The 20,539-nt window shown below is 42.9% G+C and overlaps 1 protein-coding gene across 2 annotated transcripts in view; it reads left to right on the forward strand.

Annotated features, from left to right (window-relative positions):
* The window catches only part of cadm3 (cell adhesion molecule 3), an 84,425-nt gene that overhangs the window by 45,131 nt on the left and 18,755 nt on the right, over positions 1-20,539 (forward strand). For both annotated transcript variants that reach the window (XM_084008065.1, XM_084008066.1), the window contains exons 4-5: positions 5,290-5,442; positions 12,079-12,216. In XM_084008065.1, coding sequence (XP_083864191.1) covers positions 5,290-5,442; positions 12,079-12,216 — 291 coding nt within the window. The remainder of the gene's footprint in view (positions 1-5,289; positions 5,443-12,078; positions 12,217-20,539) is intronic.

A 20,539-nucleotide genomic window follows, 5' to 3' on the forward strand; every position in this document is an offset into this window, starting at 1 on the left:
ATGAGTGGATGACGAGATGCAGAAGCTGGGGGGGAGATAGAGAGAGAAATATGAAAAATATTGGTCGGTAACTGATTTACTTTGCCTCGGCAACACAGGGTTTCTCCCCTGTCGTGCCAATAAGTCAAATTTCAATTTGAGAGAGTTCTGGGCAGAGTGCGAACTTCGTTGGAAAGGCATGAGGAGGTGGGAGGCAGATGGAAAAAGGAATATATGTATGTGCACTCAGTATGTGTTAGGAGAGAATTCCCCTCGTCCCAAATGTTTGATGTTGAAAGAGAATGAGAGAGATTGAGGGAGGAGGAGGAGAAGGTGGAGGAGGAGGAAGGCGAGCGGGCAAAAGAATATAGCTGCTGTGACCGAGATCAACAGTTGGACCTTTGGGGAGTATCGAGGCTTGAGTTTGAGCTGCAGACAAAAACACACTGTCTGGCCAAACAATTGCACACAGGCAACAGAGCCGCGCAGCCACGCGCTCAAAGAGCGGTGTGCAAAACGGTCCGTACGCTGATGAGCAGCTCCTGTACTTGATATGTAATCGACACATAAACGCTCCATCTCCTCAGCTCACAGCCCTCCTGACACCACTTAGAAACACACTCTCATACATATGTACACACACTGAATTGCAAAGTGGAACGGATGTTAATAATGAACCCTTTAACCATTACTTGCTGATAAGAATATTACTATCAGTTAAATGCTTAAAAATAGATGATACCTTTTTAAAAAATCAGAAAGAAGAACTGATTTAACATGTTTGTGCGTCAAATTACATTGCAGCCGGGCGACTTGTTTGGCACTTTAACAACAGCACTCATGCATGCAAGTTACCAATCCTGTTGGTTAAATTGATTAACAAGGATCAGCTATCCATCAGAAACATTATTAAAAACCAGCATCCCTGGTAGAAGGAGATTATGTTTGTTTCTCTTCTCGCAGTAAATTCCAATTTTTATCCTCAAAATTCCTAGAAACACAGGTTTCTCCTTGATAACTTAACAGTTTGCTGGAGAGGAATCCAGCCAGTGTGTTCATGTCTCTGAGTGTGTGTTTAACAGAGCTTTACTTGTGAATAGAATAAGCCTACTCACAATTTCAACAAGATGTATATTTAATGATGTTTTTCTATTGTTTTTGATGGTGTCATTGTCTGATTATCGTGGCATTTTTTTGCCCAAAGTTTGCGAAGCAAATAGAACATTTTTACCCTGCTGAGATAAACCTTTCAGGAAGTACATAATCAGAATTGAGATGAGGGAAACGTACTGACAGGTATCTGTTACCATAGCAATAATAAATGAGTTGCACCTGTTGTTTTTTAAAATGCTCTAAACGTTCTCCTAAACATCTAAAATAATACTGGGGTTGTGGGTTTTACTTTGTTTCTAAAAAAAACCCTTAAATAATTTACATGTAATTTCAGAGAAGTCATGTTTTTGTCTGCCTGGTTAGCAGCTGACTTTAAATACGTAGACAATGGAGAAGAACACAGTCAAACATTCAAAATCCCCCGTTGTTATAAGTAGAAACAAAACACCTCGTTAAAGCTGCTAATTCAAAAGTGAACCGTATGCTTCTGTTTTTCTACAAACACATGATGTTTAACTTAAGCTTGCCACTACTGAAACACAGAAAAGTGGAATTCCTTCTTTTCAATTTGAATTATGATTATATTTGGGATATTTGTCAGGTAAGGGTCTATTGTGTCTGATGGTGTAGTTCTTATGCAGGTTTGTCAGAGGAGAGTTTAATCTGGACCACCTTTTACCTGTTGAAAAATGCTGGCTGGATTTATGGTTTATGCTTTTAACATTAAGAATGAGAAAAGGGAAACGAGAACACAGATTCCATTGGTTTGAAAGTTGGACTTTCATGTCCGTCCAAACCCTGGAAGCACTCCAAATATCACCTCACATGTTCTGTGAGAAAGTGAAACATCTTCCTCTACCTCACCACGCACGTGCATACCTCCATTAATCCGGTTTATCTCAATACTCAATTCATTACATCCCTTTCAGCGAGGAAACAAAAGTCAAACAGCAGAGTGTGACCTATTGGCAGACTATTTATGTTGCCCATATCGCGGGCTAAACAGCGCGAGGCACACGTACAATTTTCCGCAGCGTTCCGATCGATTCGCCCCCTGTAACTAGATATCATATTGTCTTTTTTAAATCCATCACACCTGTGCTTTTGAGCAATATACATCGTTTATAATGACAAACGAAAGAACAAAGAAAAAGCCTGAAGTCAGAAAAGATTAGAAACGGGCGAGATGTAAGAGAGAAGGATGGAGGGGAAGAGTGGGGGACGGGAATTAAGGAGACTGATGGTTGAGTGCAGGGTCCAGGGGGCTTTGATAAGTGTGTGTTTGTGTGTGTGTGTGTGTGTGTGTGTGTGTGTGTGAGAGTGACCGGCCACACACACACACACACACACACACACAGAGGGTAGCTCATGAAGACAAATGTAGTGACCTTGCTTAGTGATAAGGCATGCTGATAAAGTAGTGTTGGATGAAATAACTGAAAAACACGAAGAGAAACAGAGGTGTGTGTGTGTGTGTGTGTGTGTGTGTGTGTGTGCGTGCGTGTGTGTGTGTTTGTGTGCGTGTGTGTGTGTGTGTGTGTGTGTGTGTGTGTGTGTGTGTGTGTGTGTGTTTGTGTGTGTGTGTGTGTGTGTGTGTGTGTGTGTGTGTGTGTGTGTGATAGAGACAGACAGGTTAGACGATGGGAAGACAGGGAGATAACAGTGAGACGGGAAGAGAGGAGACAAACTGTATTGAAAAAACAATGAAATATGTACACAGCCCATATCACACTATTAAACTACACAACAGTGTTAGTGTACGCCCACACCATACACAAAGATTTTCAGAATAAAAAGAATAGACAAGTTTTCTGCCGATCCTCGCTGGTTGCAGTGAAGTGTTCTCAGGGTCGGCGAGTTTGTCATGTTACACAAGCGCTCTTTCAGTCTGATAAATACACCACATTAACTCATAAGTCAATGGAGGAAGTAGTCCTACACTTAAGCCAAACAAATAGAACTGTACACCATCTGAATTCAAGTCTCCTTTAGTTTCCAAAATGAAGAAAGGCTCAAATGCCTCGTTAACTCATTGGAAAACTCACTGAAACTGGACAAAAAAATGAAATAAAAAGCACAAAACCACATCTGGGTTTGTCTTTCCATGGTTTCAACAATCAGCAAGTGAAAATATGCCGTTTCTACACGACCCTACTTCTCACTTGATTTATTACCTCAGTCAACATTGTCAACATGAGTGTTCTTCAACACGGCACGGTGTTCATTTACTAAAAGATGGCTTTTAGAGTCAAACAGACGACATAGCAGGCTTTAGGGCGGGACTACCTTGTGATTGACAGGTTGTCTGGGAGTTGTCCATGTTTTTGTCTTAGAACTACTTCAGTTCACGTACGTTGATTGTAACATTTTGGTCGTCTAAAACTCTTGTTGAAGTCTAATTCAGCGCTTGGTTGTACTTTGGCTCCACCCTCTCATTTCACTTCTGTTTACCAAAAAAACAAGATGGCAATGGTCTACGAACCATTGGTCACGTCACGGTGCCGACGTCCACCTCTGCTTCTATACACTCTATAATAATATACCCGTTACCTAATCTTGTGTTTCAATGTTGAGACAAGGGATAAGACAGGAAACAGCGCCATGGTAACTTAAAACGGCGACATCAGTACATCATACTATTCACTGTTCTTAACCACCATGGTTCCGGTTGATTTTGTTTCCCCGCAGGTATCTGCTGTCATGTCGTAGTCATTATTTGCAGGAAGACAATTGTGCATGATGGCGGCGGAGAAAACACGGAGACGCCTTTATTGAGGCCGAGAGATAGGCAGATAGACATCTGGATAGACAGGCAGATAGGAAGACAGGGAGACAGACAGCAATCACGCTGCACAAACACCGTAGAGGTCAACGCTATCACGGAAACGACGGGTTATTTCGTAGCATTTCATCATCATCATCTATCTCGGTCGCTTGCGCTCTCTCCCTCTTTCATGGCTGGATTTCTCATTGATGACAAAGCCATTTATGTCTCTCTTATGTTTCTCCCCCGCCTCCCCCCCCCATCCCTCCTCCCCTACCCGTCCCTACTGCCTCTCCCTTTTTCTCCTTGCTATTTATGCTTCCTCTGTTTTATTTTTCTGATGTTTTTTTTTCTTCTCTCCCTCACACTTTCTCTTGTCTCTCATTCTCAATTTGCGTCTCCTCTCTTTACTCCCCTCTTTGTCTTCCTTCGCGCTCACATCTCGGCTATTTTTTCCTCCTCTCACCTCGTCTTCATCACTCCTCCTCCTCTCTCTCTCTATCTCTCTCTCTTACATCATTTTCTTTCTAACACCTCCCCCCCCTCCCTCCTCCTCCTCTTTTACCTTTCTCTTTCCTGTGATTTGAATTCTGCACGTCGTCTTTCCTACTTTGCTCTCTCTACCTCGCACTCTGCCCTCCCCAGCCTTGCCCGACCTCTTTACATGCTTTCTTACTCTCTTTCCACCCCCCTTATATTTCTCACTACCTCTCCTTTTCTTGTCCCTCTTTCTTACTCCAACTTGTGCCTCCTCAGTTCTCCTGTTTCACTTTCCTTTGAGCCATTTCTCCCCTTTATCTTAACTTCTCTGCTCCCTCTCTCTCCCTTCCTTTTATCATTTCTCCCTCTTTCAATCCTTTCTTCTTGCCTTTTCTCCTTTCTTCACCAGATTGTTTTCATCCATCCACCCTGCCCATCTTTCCATCACCTCCCTTCCTTAATCCTTACATCCTCTCATGATTCCTTCGTCTCTCCCCCTCCTCTCTTGTGCTGTTCTCCCACCTGCACTCCTCTCCTCTCCTGTCCTCCCCCCAGCTCCCCCTTCTATCTCCCCGGATATTATCTGCCACTTTTCCTTCTTCCGTCCTCCTATCTCGACCTTCCATCTGACCCTTTTACCCGACTCATACTCTGCCCACTCTCCCTGCCTCCTCTTCCTCCTTTCCTTCTCTGCCTCTTCATTAGAACAAGATGAAAATATGAGAAAAAAAACACCAGATATCCATTGCAGGATTAAGAAAATATAAAAGTGATTACTCAGTAATAACGGTAGGGTTAAAGGCAAAACATAACCTGCATTTTAAAGTGAGTTAATACAATTATTTTTAAAACATACCTCATGCAACTTAAATCCCCTTTAATAATTCATAAAGGTGATCAATTATATATGCACATTTCTAATAATTGATATCTGGTTCCTCTTTTTCCCCCAGCGCTGAGAGATAACCGCATCCAGCTGCATCGCTCGACATCCACCGAGCTTTCCATAACCATCGGCGACGTGCAGCTGTCCGACGAGGGCGAATACACCTGCTCCATCTTCACCATGCCGGTCCGCACCGCCAAAGCCACAGTCACCGTGCAGGGTGGGTCTCACACACACACACACACACACACACACACACACACACACACACACACACACACACACATGCACAGTACATGTTCAGGTTGCAACTTTTGCAGACCTTGAAATAAACTCTGGACTTACAAGCACATTAGCATATCACCTTTTTTCCCGATGCTGCAGGAAAAAATAATGTAATGCAAAATCAATAAAATCATTTTTCATTATATCTTTTAGTAAAAGTCCCATTACTGTATTAATTCTAACCTTTCCATCTCCTGTCTGCCCTTGAAGGAGAATCCCGCTCTCTGAGGCCCAAAGAGCTTCACATTTTTCTTGTAGACTTTTCTAGAAAAACATTTTTTTTGTTCTCACTGAGGCCTAATGGTGCTGAATGACATTCTGCCTTCCTCGTGTTCACACTCGGGCACATCTCCTTTGAGACTGATTGACGGCAGCACAAATCGGCTTGACTGCAGTCTATCTTGATTTCTCACCCAAACCTGTGGGATGTGACAAATCTAAATAGATGATTTGAAGCGTTTGCCATCTTTTCTTATTTTCTCCTCAGCTGCCGTGTGTTTTTATAACAATTGAGTCTCTCCCCTTTCTACCAGGCTGTTGCAGACTACAGAAAATAGCCCGTTGAATGACGGGATAGTTTAACTTTTAGAATTCATGGAGAAGTGGTTCAAAATCACCTTGATGCACCCGCTGTGTGCTTTGTGCTCGGCTGACCTACCCTGCAGAGCTTACCCTCGCTCGGAGCAGAACGAGCTTCCACCCTGTGGATGTCCATTGTAACTGTGTGACATGTTAGGAGAGGATGCCTGTTGGCGTAAAGTATTGCTACTCCAGCAGTTTAGTGCTGTGCTTATGTAAAGTTAGAGGTTATAAAGTAATGTGTGATCAATACAGCCAGTGCTGAGATATCCTGTTTCAAGTCTCTATGGCTAAAGGCCTTTACAGAGCGTAGGCATTCTTTCATGTGATTAATTCACACGTCAGTATAATTTTGCAGCTGTTCTTTTTGTCATGAGTACTTTAACGTACAATGTAAATATTACAGGGTGAAAAAGTGATGTCATTTTTTTTCGGAATAAGGTCATTTTTCCTGAGCTACACTGCAAATACAGACATCAACCAATCATGTTACGTGAAACCGACACATTCAAAGCATACACTAGGCCCTGTAGTCCGAACCAAGGTGGCAAACGTTATTACTCCCCCCGTTCTTGCCTTTCACAATAAAAGCCCTTGACGTATACACTTTGTAACGGTTTACCAGAGTGAACTCAAATTCACTCAGAGCATTCCACTAAAAGGAAACTCAATAAAATATCTAGTAGCTGAGGCTATAGAACAATTTAGCTCAGGCAGACTGCCAGACGCTGCTCTGTGTCAATAGGATCCTGGTAGTTGGTCCTCTGCCTGAACAAATCTATTCAGACCGTTGCTGCAAAAAGTTTTGCAACGGTTGCAAACATGCATCTAAGCCGGTTTTAAAAAATGTTAATGTGAAAATACTCACTGGTATTATTAGTATACAAGTATTTTGTGTTGTTTATTCACCATGCCCCATAATGTTTATAGTCCTTAAAGCTTCAAAAACACCTACATGTCCCATAATGCAATTCAATTTAACCTCTTTACGAGGAATAATCCCATCTTCATTTGTAAAATTGAGTTTTCCTTCATAGTAAAAACTGTAGCTTCACAGATTCATTGAAGAAAATATTGAGAATATTCCCCCTAAACGATCTGTTTTGTGGACTGTAATATTATGACTCCATAGCTCCCTGTGATGCCTTCATCCAGTTTGAACCGGATCCCTGCTTACAGCATTAACCTTTGTGTAAGGTTATGACCTCATATAACTCTCGTGTGGTGATAAACCGGCTCTACTTATCTTCGTTGAGATGGATGTTATTACCTATGTGTGATGCTTCCCTGCAGCCTGCAATAAATTGTGGTCAGCCCCGTCAGTGGTGAGCAGTGCCTGTTTATTGATCGAATATTGGGCTAATCAGCTTTGGACCCTCACAAACAATCTTTCAAGTATGGATTTTTATTAGTCAAGTTGTTATTGTTCCTCGGCGTGAGCCCATTCTGGCCATATTTCGTGGTTTCACTTGAAGATGAGTACAAAGTGTTGTGCTTGGAAACACTGTAATGCACCATCTAATGGCCATGCAACCATAATGGAGACTATATGACTGGGAGAGACAGCTGGTCTGATCCTCCTGGAGGTTGTGGTGGGCAGATTTACAGCCAGTATTTCAGGGCATCTAATGGCACTTTTAAATTGCTGTGCAATGAAAACCAGTCATTATTTGTGGTGATCATGAAAAGCGGTTTATTCAACAAATGAAGCGTATCTTCTGAAATAGACAGATTATAGTATTGATGTCAGCTTATTTGTGATAGTGAGGAGGTGTTTTTATTACATGTCCTCATGGCTTCTCTTAATTAATACACCGCCAACATTTTTTGCCAAATTTTGCCAAAATATTCTTGGATGAGCTGCAAAGGGTTTCTGCCTGATTCTTATGGAAAATGCACTATGTGATGCTAAAATTCTGATATTTAGGGTGGGGCAGCGTGGCTTACAAGCTGTTCTGTGGCTGTACGGCCACATGGTTGTTCCCCAAAATGTGGGGTGTGTCAGTCCAGAGCTGTGGAAGCATCTTTGAATAAATCATTTTGTTGATATTTATTCAAATGTTTTGGCAGTGCTGCAATGTGTATTGAAATTAATTAAATATAGCTGCTCTGGACAACAGCATGAACAGAACGCTTGAAATGTTAATGTGATGTTTGTTTGTGTGTGTGTGTGTGTGTGTGTGTGTGAGGCGGAGGAGGGGAAATGTGTGTGTGTTGAAACAAGGGTGAAGGCGGGTCCACGTTAGCACGTTAAACTCAAATGAACATCAGAATCGCCTCTTCCAATTGTGCAGTAATTGTGACTCAAGCATATCTTTTTTTTATTTCTGTAATTGACAGCGGTGACACTGTATTCTGCGTTCAATAAATATTTCATGACCCCTGAGAGGGAACCAAGTCATTAAAAATGGATGGTAAGATGTCTAAAAACGCATAGACCCCATGGTAAAATCAGCCAAAGATATAGATTTTTTTTTTTATTTATGTGTATGTGTGTATGCATGTGTGTGTTTAGGTCTTGGTTTGACACGTTCAAGGTCTTGACAGACAGACACACATGAGTGCATAACTGCTGAGCACGGTCCGTTTTAAATGCTTGTGTGTCTGTTAGTGTTAAATGTGTGTTATGGCTCTCTCCTCTCTCCTGAGCTAAGCTGAGAATAATTCATAATGGCATTATTCTCTTTTATTCTCCATGTTGAGGAGAGGGTCTCGACAGGGCTTCTCCAGCCAGTTCTATATGTGCAGTATTATTCCCTCATTAATATTCAGTTCTCCTTTACTGCCAGAGAGCTTCCGCACACAGTGCACTACATCAAATACTGCTACATTAAAAATTGACCACATTTTTATTTTTTGATCTACACCTTGGTGAGTTCACAGCATTTTTCTATTGGTATTTGGTCTGTTTGCTTGTCTGTCTGCAGGCGGTGGCCGGAAGAACGGGGGCACCTTGCAAATATAATTGAATCTAATGGCGCGGTATCTCATGCTACAGCAGGAAATAACAATAGAGTTTAATCTTCACATCGAGGACATTATCTCTATGCTGACATTTCCTCACTGCCGGAATAATACTTTTTCTCAAATTTCTCAAATTTTCTGGCCTGAATAAATGTCACAAATTTCAATAATTGGTGCAAAATCTTGTCAGTTTTGAATATATGAGCTTTCCTCCTTCATGGCTTGGTCTCTCTCCATCTCTCCATTTCTGCCTCTCTCCTCTTCCACTCTTTCAGCTCTCTCTCTCTGCCCATCACACCTCCCTCTCCTCTCTTAACGGCGCTATGCGGTAGCGAGGCAAACCGAATCTTCATTATTTTCAAAAGCAGAGCGACTGTAAACACCGCCAACACTTGGGGGGAAAAAAAAAGTGCCGCCCGCAACGTCTCCAGATGGATTACGGCAAAAAAAGATTTAATTCTGTCCTCCTTCGACCACGATGGGGAAGAGTGGGTTCTGAAATATTTGGCACTGTGGATTTTTTTACATTCCTTCTCCTGCTTCTGATGTTTTAACTACAACTTTCTCTCCGAGTTAAAACGGCAATCATGTAAAAATGTTTCTTATTTTAACCGACTGTGCCAGAGTCTGTAGAGCACTTCCTGGAGACGAAGATGTATCGTGATATTTTGGCTGAAGCCAGTTTGAATCTGACCCTTTGCCTCATTTTGTCTGTCTGTCCCTCTCAGCTAACTCACAAGGCACCAGTGCACCGCCAACAACCCATTTAGTCTGACTGAGTCACCCTAGCTACCATCTTTGCTTTTAACTAATGAATTCTGGGAGTCACATTTAATCATCTCTGCAATAGTAATTCACTTGACATTTTGAACTGACCTGAAGTGCTGAGAATGAGCAGTCACACAATGCCACAATGTTACCAGACTGTAAAATGCCAAGGCTGTCAGAGTGGATGTAGACCTCATGCTGCCTGTATTAAAGGCGCATTATTCTCTTTTCATTTCATTAATTGCATTCCCATCTCAGTAGGTAGGAATGCTGTTTGAATGATACGTATGAAGGTTTGCATAATTTCTGTGTTCGGCTTCTGTGTTCTTTGTTCATGGTTTCTAGTCTGAGTTCGAGACTCACGTGTAGAACCTTCACTTTACATTTCATTGATAAAGAAACGTAGATAGAGTAAGATTCTATGTGTTCACTAGGTCCCGCCCCTCCATCACACACTGGCCAATCATAGCGTAGCCTCACCAACTGGCTGGAAGGAGCGCCTACGTAAAAAGCTGTGGAGTTAACGTTAGCATTAGTAGGGCTAACGTTAGCGGAGTACATGAGCACATGATTTACTGGCTTTAGTACTTCTATGCTACGCTAGCTACTGGTGGTATACTGCGTTTATACACATGCTGCTACTTTTTAATGCTTGTAACAGTGAATAGAGACCTGGACCTGATAAAAACACATCAAACTGCTACTCGCTGCCCACTTTTAAATGCTGTGTGGTTCATTTTTTAAAAATACATCAGCTTTAATGTAATCGCACAACAATCCCTCATCCTATTTTAAACCAGATGTCGACTTAAACTTGTGAAATCATCTCTGTGGCACAGAAACTAATATTTTACCATTTCTGCCTTTTTTAGATCTTGATATCAGACTTCAGTTTCTTCAGAATCTTACATTTCTATTTGCATCATAATCTTTTAAGTGGGCCCTTGGGCCATGTCGAGTTTTAAAGTATTGAATTAGTTTAAATTACATTGAAGAGCTGCAGATATTCTTTGTGGGCAAACCAGTGAACAGTTAATATTAAACTGTATAGAAGTGTTGCTTAGTTATTTTTGATAGAAAAATGTACTTTTCTGCTGCTTTTCTTTCTAAAAACTATGCATGAGGTGCCTCTTTCTGCATCAATGTTAGAAATCTAATCATTCATGTTTCTTACAGATATATGAAACAGTCTGACCACTTCTTTAGCAATATTTTTGCCACAAAAACGGATTGTGGAAATACTGATTTTTGGTGGAAAACAGGGTTCAATCAGCGTCCTCCAGTATTAAACTCACAACCCGACGTCTCCCCTAAGAGGTTTTGTGACGCTGTAACAACATTAAGCCAGTTCCGCCTTTTCCCTCTGAGACACAATAGTAATTGTTTGCACAGCCTTAAGTGGTTGCTTGTCAGCAAAACATAATGATATTCTAGTGCATCAGCCCTGATGGACACTGATGTTTATTTATACGCAACATTTCGGCAACAAGGCAATTCAAAGCGCTTTACATAAAACATCAAACGCATGGAGACAAAGTGGAAAAGAAATTATAAAATCCAAGTGAAAATCAAATTAAAACAAGCTTGAATGGAATAAGACAGGTATGAATTACAAGAATTAAAATTACAGTGCAGTGCAAGAAATAAATCATAACTTGAATTCATAAAAGGCAGCGGCAGGCTGAAAAGTCTTCAACCTTGATTTGAAAGAGGTTGAGGGAGTTGCAGTAGACCCGCCGTATGAGAGCATAAAAACATGACGCTGCTTCTTCATGTTCAGTTTTGACTCCGGGGCAGAAAGCAATCCTGTCACGGACAACCTGAGAGGTTCATAATGTAGCAGAGGATCACAAATAAACCATTCGTTGCTTGTAAACCAGCAGTAGTATTTCTGAAAATCAATAGTTGGTTTGATGCCTGTGGAAAAGTCAGGGTGAACAGGAGCTCCGCAGCCATCCGAGCGGCTGAGCGGTGACCATTTTGGGGCCAAATATTTGCAAGCCTGCATCGTTACTTTCCTCCAAATTGGTTTCCATCAGAGAGCCAGAATTGAGCCGATAAATTAAAGTTTGTCTGTGAAAGGCCTATTGAAGATGCTTCATCAACATTAGCTGTTGATATTCAGTTCCACACACAACAGCTCAGCCATCGGCCTTTTCTCTCTCGTTTATGCCGGTTACAAGGTGAACTCTGCTGCATGAAAGTTTTCTCCCTCTCTTGCCAACTCCCTAACTTGTTCCCTCTCTCTCTCTCTCTCTAGGTGTGCCTGGTAAACCTCAGATCTTGGGCTCTGAGAATGCAGTGCCAGAGGGGGACAAAGTCACCCTGACCTGCACCAGTACAGGCAGCAAACCCCCCGCCACGCTGCACTGGTACCGCGGAGACCAGGAGCTGGAAGGTGAGAGACTCCGGAGTGTGTGTGTGTGTGTGTGTGTGTGTGTGTGTGTTGTGGGGTCACAAAATGTGTGTTGGTCATGTCTCTTGGCTTGTACTCAAGCTGGATCTGTGTGTGTGTGTGTGTGTTAGCAGCTGCAATGGTATTCCACAGGACTGTGAGGATGTGGATGCGTGTACAAGTGTGTGTGTGTGTCTCTCTGTGTGCTTACAGTAAATGTGTGTGTGATCCTTGAGTAACCGCTGCGTATGGGGATTTGTAAGTGTGTATGTTTGTACCCAAACTGTGCATATGCCTCACATATGACTTATTTGTGTGTTTTTGTTTGTGAGTTTCTTTTAGAAAGTAGCTTTAGAAGTGTGTGTGTGTGTGTGTGTGTGTGTGTGTGTGTGTGTGTGTGTGTGTGTGTATCGTGTCCTTGACACATCGCCTGCTGTCTGTGTGTCCTAAACCTGTGCCTGCACATTTGTGTGTGTGTGTGTGTGTGTGTGAGAGAGGACACAAGTGCAAGAGCATGCTGCTTGTGCGTGCGCGGGTGTGGAATCATGCTGTGGCTGCGGTTGTGCCTCCCTTTCCCCGTCATCCCCTCACACTCTGATCCTATGAACGCGTGCCTGTGCATGTATCCAGGAAGTGTGTATGCATTGTGTTTTTGAGAGTGTGTGTGTGTGCGTGTTGATGGGGAGTTTATTTGTGCCCGCGTGTGCGTGTCTGTCATCCGCCGAGCGGCTGGGAGTGCGACAACAGAGAGCGGGAGTCGGATCTAGGCGGGGATAACGACAGAATCCGGCAATAAAAGGCAGGGCAGAGGAGAGGATGAAGGGATGAGGTCGAACAGAGGAACGGAGATAGGGAGAGCTTTGCATGAGGTCAGATTGACTAGGGGGGGGTTTCTTGTTACAGATAAACGGGAGAAATGAGCAGGGAGGAGAAAGGCGCCAGGGAGCGCAGCGAGGGTGTCATGAGAGGACAAATTAGCTGGCGTCTCTCTTCCAGATAAAGTGAAAAATCAAGGAGACGATTGACAGCTTCTGAGTCACACGAGTGGCGTTTGGCAGCGGGTGCGTCTCTCCAAATTCCAGCCATGTTTTCCCGTAATCCCCCCCTGTCTGTCGTTGCTTCATCAGTCAAAGGTTTTCTGTTTTTTGCTTTATGGAGCAGAACAAACATGTTGGAAGTGGTGATTCTGTCGCCTTTTTGCTCCGCCATCTGCCATCAGCAGGAAACTCTATAAGCTGTGTTTACGCTGGAAGAACAGCGCCCTCTGTCTGTGTGCAAAGCGCTCTCAACAGATGTCCCGGCGGGAAAATCGGTGTAAACTGCCGCCTTCAGACTGGAGGAGCTTATTTGCAATGGCCTTTTGGACAGTAATTGTATTATTATAATATGATGATATAATATGATAACGGTTTATTGATGTGAAAATGCTACACTATGCACGGCTTTGTAATGCAAAAATGCCCGTCTTACGTCCTGATGCCTTGGCAGCGTTAGTGTTTGCTATAATTATGGATTGAAATGAATCGAAAGAATGGACTGAAGCTACAAAGAGAAGGAGGAATGGGAGAGCCGCCTGCCTGAGGACAGATTATCTGGTCTTTTTGTTAGCGCTGAACTAAAAACAGGAGACAGAAGGGGAAGCTGATTGTTGCTTTTTAAGAGAGATTAGATGTTTGTTCAAAGGACGAGCTCACACGAAAAGATGCATTCTCCCACTTACCTGTAATGGTATCGCACCACGTAGATAGCTTGGGTTTTTATCCGTCCAGGGTTTAAAGTCATCTGTCTCTTGAGATGTCAGTGTAATTGGGGGGTGAGTTCAGCTGTGTTTGCCGTGCTCAACAGATTGACAAGTTTAATTAAAATAGAAGCAGCGACAGGTCTTTCCACAAACAATGTTGGGATAAGTCGGGATAATCCACAGACCTCCGCATGGACCGTTTAGGGAACTATGATCACAAGAGACAGATCTTTATAATAATGGGTGAAATTGATGAAAGGGCCTGACTTTAAGCCCCCATATCAACAACTTCCACACGCAGTAATCGACTATAATACCGCACACGCAGTAGCGTGTTCTAATATTCTTGTTGGCACACGTGTTCACAAACTTGCCTGTTTCCACCTGGCTACCCTATTTATTGATTTTCCCCTCCAGTTACAACCGAGAGGAAAGGTTTTGGTTGAAAAGCAACACATATCAACCCCTCAGCCAGGTTTCCCCCGTCCTGCGCTCTCATCGGCTCCACGGCCGGTCCAGATATTTATCATGCTATATATAGATATCTAGAATGTGCCTGTAAGGCCTTTGAACGGTTTGCAGGTAGCACCCGGGTTCCGATTTGCAAGCGCAGAGCCAACGGCGATTTGCCTCTGATCTGGGGATTTTGTCGGCGCGCTCCGAAAAACTGTCAGCGAGTGGAAAATCCGGGCTAAAGAAGTGTAGAGTGAACTATAGGCGTAATGCAACTTGACAGCATCTTTCATGAGACCCCCTGTGTCTCTGAATGCTTTGTAACGCAGGCTTTTTGTTCCAAACTTCTAGTTTCTAAGTCCAAGTTGAGCTACATGTGAGTCACAGAAGGCATGACACCACCGTTCTCATGGACTGAGCAGCATCCCTCATGACTGTGTCAATCCCAGTTGATACGCCTTGAACTCTCCCCCTGCCATGCAAAACACATTGAGCTAACGCGTTGCCAGAAAGTTGGCATTGAATGTTAAAAACCCAGCCGGATTCATGTTTTTTTTTTTTTTTTTTTCTGAATGAATGGCCTTGTCAGGGAACAGGGTTGCATCCAAAGTATCGGGGGCAACGCTTCTGTTTTATGATTTTGGTCAACGGACCCTTTAAAAGCCAGGGACAGACGGAGAGCGACCTGTGGAGATCAACTGGATGTGAATGATGGTGCGTTCGAGGCCTCGCCCATCCGTCCTGACACCACACAACAGCAATCAGTCATTGTTGGAAAAAACACACACACACACACACACACACTGTCATACAGTGCTCATCTCCGCCAAGATAGCGGTAGAGCACTGCAGGTCAGCTTGCTATTATTGTTGTTGTTGTTGTTGGAGTGAGTGTGTGTGTGTGTGTGTGTGTGTGTGTGTGTGTGTGTGTGTGTGTGTGTGTGTGTGTGTGTGTGTGTGTGTGTGCGTGCGTGTGTGAAGGAAAAATGAGCCCATAGACTTCTGCTCACCACTGCTTCTCTGACAGCTTCACTGACAGTAAAAAGAAAGCAGCAAAGAGAAGGGAATGAGGGTGACACAGATATAGAGAGAGTGTGTGTGAGGGTGTGTGTGTGTGTGTGTGTGAGAGAGAGAAAGAGAGAGACTCCTTGTATCAAACAAGTGACAGTGAGGGACTGCCGAGAAAACAGAGAACAGAGAGGGAGCGAGTGAATGAGCGTGTGTGTGTGTGTGTGTGTGTGTGTGTGTGTGTGTGTGTGTGTGTGTGTGTGTGTGTGTGTGTGTGTGTGTGTGTGTGTGTGTGTGTGTGTGTGTGTGTGTGTGCACGCATATAAAAATAGAGGGAGCGACTGCGAGGATACTGAAAGACTGATGGAAACTGCAAAGACAGAGATTGGCGGAGAAGGAGAGAGCAGAAGGGGAATTAAGAAAACCAGGGAAGAAGAGGCGAGGTGGCTTTGCGGCTCAGTGGGAGCGCAGACTGGGGGGAGTGGACGGAGCACAGAGGGGGGACCGGTTTTCACAGAGGACGGGGCTGGAGAGCGCAACAGGAGAGAGAAAGGAGGGAAGGCTGATGAAATGGTGGGAAAAATCCGGAGAGAGGATTTAGATAGAGAGAGGGGGGGGAGACCAAGAGCAAGAGAGTGCGGGAAAGGGAGTGGTAATTGAGAAGAATGAAAGGCTAAGAGCTTTGAAGACTGTATTAGTTGTACTGTGTGAAAGGGCTATGGATCATTTAGTGACATCGATGTATTGGATTGGGGATAATGGGGATTTATGGTGGCACTTAAGGCCATACCGGCTGAATAGCGGCCCAAATTGTCATAATGCAGGACGTGGGGCGGATGGCGAAGGGTACATGGGCGTGTGTCCTTATGGAGCGGTGTAATGTTAGAGGCGAGACGGAAGGAGACATTAGGAAAAATGGACAGTTGTGGAAGAAGTAAAAAAAAGCTGCAACACAATGCAAAGATCTGAAATACAGGTAAAAAGTAGCAGGAATACTGTCAGAGTTTACGGAGATACAGCACTTATAGCAGCAGTTATCTGTTCACTCGGTGATCCAGCAGCACGGCCGCTTAGCTCTCCTTCCAAATGAGATGACCTCGCGTGAACGCTCCAATCAGACTGCAGCGCTTTCTCTTGGACATAATCCGATTTAAGCTTAATAGCGATGACCGTTTTGATTATTTTAAAACCTCCCCCCTTTATCCAGAGAAGGGCTTCTGCTGAGCGTGCACGCTGCTGCTAAGCCATGCATCGCTGCCTATTCACAGTTCTACGTTCTCACACCTTGGAGTTGTCAAGGACAACCAGAGTCTTCTAGTTTAACCCCGGTCAAAGCGCCTTCTTTGTTTGCCAAAATTGTTAAATATAATGAGTTTTATTCACTTTACCTTTCCGCAGCGGTCCAACTGCTCTTTTGTTATTTTTTTATGATCCACAATAGGGCTGCAACTGCTGATTGCTTTCATTATTGTTGATTATTGTAATACTTTTGGAGGTTTTGTCCATTAAACATCAATAATTAGGCGAAAAATGCCCATCCTAATTAACAAAAGTCCAAAGTGACGAATTTAAATTCTTTTTTTTCCCCCGACGGTCAAAAACCCAAAGATACTCCAGACAGCATTTGAAAATCTCCTCAGTTTCATAACTTCAACTTGGGCTCATGATCCGCGGTTTTACATGATTAATGTCTTGAAATGAAATCTTGAAATGATGGATTGATTGAATAAATTGGTGTGGATACATTAGTGTAGACTCAGACTTCAAAATGTTTACTGTAATAAATCTTTTATTATTATTCGCTGCATTAGAATATTTCTCTCTGACAAATTAGAATTCGGGTGGATGATTTCACTCTTGCATCAATGTTTCAGCGTCCCACCAGTTATCAGTGGAATCTGCATTCAGAACACACGAAGCAGATTGATGTCTTTGATTATAAAAACAGCTTTTTACATCTAATTATGCGACTAAATGATTTTGTCCCGTCCACTAATTGATTAAGTGACTAATGTTTCAGCTCTACTCCAGATACTGTCGTCACAACAAGCAGACTTCTGCAGCCTTAAAGGCCCAAACAAACCGGACGCGCTAATTGCTGCATCCAGTTGTTTGATTCTCCTAATATGATTGCTGGATGGTGGATTGTACACCTGAGGGCTGCAGCATCGGTCGCACTAGGCCGCCATCTGCATCGCATCACCACCTTGGGGGAAGTTGGTCTCGAGGATGTGCCGCTTGCCCACCTTCTTATTCGAGGAATAGGAGTTTTAATAAAAAAAGCACTGGCATCCCATTAAACTTTCAGCAAGCACGGGAGTATTGTTGAGGTTAAATATTAAAGAAGGAGAATTCTGCCCATGCTTCAACTGTGCTGGAAAAATAGAATTACATATTCATATTCTTTTTTCAATGATTTAACAGTAATTAAAAACATAACTTTGATGATATGATATGGGTGGGTTGTTTTGCAATTATTTGGGACGTTGTGAAATGTTTTTAATGGTAATGAATCATGGGATAAGGCATCAAAAATGTGTACTATAAATGACCACACATTAAGACCTGAGGACACAGGGCGGTGTATAAGACTCACAGTGTGCTTCTGTAGTTTAATACAAGTATATGTAAGTGAGTTTCACATCAAATGAAATTCATTTACCGGGATCTAAGCTCTCTAAAGGAGGCATCTAGAGTGCTGCCGGGATGACATATTTCCGTAGGAAGTTGGCATCACATTGGTTCCCTGGACAAAAAGCTAATGGGGTTTGTCCATTGGCGTTTTGCAGAGAATAAGATCTGGCAAACACACATTTCAAGGTTTTTTTTGGACAGCAAGACAATCACAAATGAAAACCACTTTCATCATTCTTGAATTAAAAGTTCAATCACCAGTACTAAAGTAATAAAGGCGTTTAGTCTTTGAGCAAAGTCCACGGTCGCATGGACTAGAGAACTTTATTCTCATTCAGCCACTTGTTAACAATAAAAGATGGATAAAAGCTTCCAAAAACAAGTGGGGTATTTGCTGTATTTTATGACGTGGAACAAAACATTAAAATCTATTATTTCGGCCACATAACTAAAGCCCATTAAACAAAAAAACACCCATTGACTTGCAGACGAGGGACCCGGAAGTGCAAAAATGCTGACTTTTTTCTTGGTTCTCCATTCCTGCGGCTATGTCTAGTCTACGTTTCTCTGTTCTCTTCTCTGTAATTGATGCTCATGCAGTTTCCTTTTTCATTCAACACTGAACATCCATCATTTCTCACCCCTTTATTTGAACCTCCACACCATCAGCTCTGCATTATGTTGTCTGTTAACAGTCTCCTTGTTTATATAGAGATATGCAAGTTTGCAACTCTCTATAACTTGCATGTACATTAAACCTGCAATAACTGATCCTTTGACCACCTGTAAGCAGGCTCATTCACATATTATCACCATATAACGTTCATTAATCAATGAATTAAGATACATTGGTGCAGTAGCAAACATTTGCTTAATTAGACACCCGGCCCGTACGGAGCAACATTCATTGGCATTCATTTGGAGTTGTTTGTGGCCACAACAAGTCATTATTTTGCCCATTAACAAGCAAGGCACTGCCCTCAAGGCGAAGTTAAATCCCAAATGAAGACTTTGAGTTTCAAGTCCTAAACAATTCATAATGCTCTCTTAACTAAGTGTATGACATTTGCGTGTCCGTCTGTAATTGCCGACCATCATGTTTTGCATTCTGCAATTTGCTGGTTGACCTCCACAGAGGGTTTGTTTGCGAAAACAATTATCCTTGGTGTAATTGTAGTTCCAACTGCAGCTTCGTGAACTCGATTTTCGTTCTTCATGGTTCTGTCCTGCAACTTGATTGGATGCCGTCAAGTTCAGACGAAGTGATTGGCGGCACAGTTTTTAAATAACTTACTTTTTAATGTTTGGTCTTTGTGGAAGGTATCAAGTTAAAGGGCTCTATTCCAAGTGATGTCACGAGTCATTGGTTTAAAAGTCCAAGTCAAGTCAGGCGTCATCGTGACTTGAGTCCAAGTCATGTGGCTCGATGAACCCAAGTCCCATATTCAGCACTGTTTCGGTCTCCATGGTGAATATGTAGCTGCTAAAGGCTCCGCTCACCAGCTTGTCACCAACTGTCTGCCGTTTGGTGTTGGACACGTGTCGTACGGTCTGTGGGTCAGAGCTGAACAGACGCTGAAAAGCTCCATGGAGCTGAACTGTGGGGTCAGGTGATGATTCTCTGTTGCTTCATCAATAGATGATGGTCCTTGAGCCACTGTTGGTATCAGCTGTTTCAATGGCCAGTTCACTTATCTAGTTTTCGTTTTTATCTATCCAGGTTTTGACATGTCTCCAAATGTTCCGCCTCTACCTCAACACAATGGTTTGTGGGTAGAATGTTGGCTCACAGCATTGGAATTAACTTCTGTTTCCAGAAACAGCATCTGGGTTAGAAATGCACCGATACCGACACTGATCCACTAATACTGACTCAGATAGCTGGATCGGCTTTTGTGGCAATGGGCCAATCTGATATTATTTTAATAAATAACAATTCGCTACATTTATATTTGTGTATTTATTTGTTGTATTTTATTTTCAAAGTCAAGAAAGCAATGGATGATCACAAAAAGAATGATCACTTCCACACATGAGACATGTAGCGGGCTTATTAAATAAACAGACACGAAGCAGTGATCTGCGTGGCTAAAACGGGGATGTGGGCAGCAACGCGTGGTGCTGCCCAATCCGACATGCTTGTTGCTCCGCTTGCAGCACCTGACATGCAAATCTGTGGTGATTATCTAATAATGAACTGAGGAAATGTGAATTATGAGGAAATGTGCATTACTGCTGTCTTGGGGAAAAAACACTTTCGGTGACTGCAGCTTACTTTTTAATGTGTTTGAGTCAGTTGGCACGGAAAAACGTATTAAAACTCAATTGTATGATTGGGAAAAAAAAACATTACAACGGAGTCAGCGAGTGCACGAAGAGGATTTTTCTTTCTTTCCCAGGTCTTGTTTTGGTCCTTCATAAGGGCTGCATCTGTGTTTGTGTGCAGAGAGAGAGAGAGTGGGGGGCAATAGAAAAGACTCCTGAGTGGCGT

This window comes from Eutrigla gurnardus, assembly GCF_963514095.1.
Source record: "Eutrigla gurnardus genome assembly, chromosome: 4".
In the NCBI taxonomy this organism is placed as follows: Eukaryota; Metazoa; Chordata; class Actinopteri; order Perciformes; family Triglidae; genus Eutrigla; species Eutrigla gurnardus.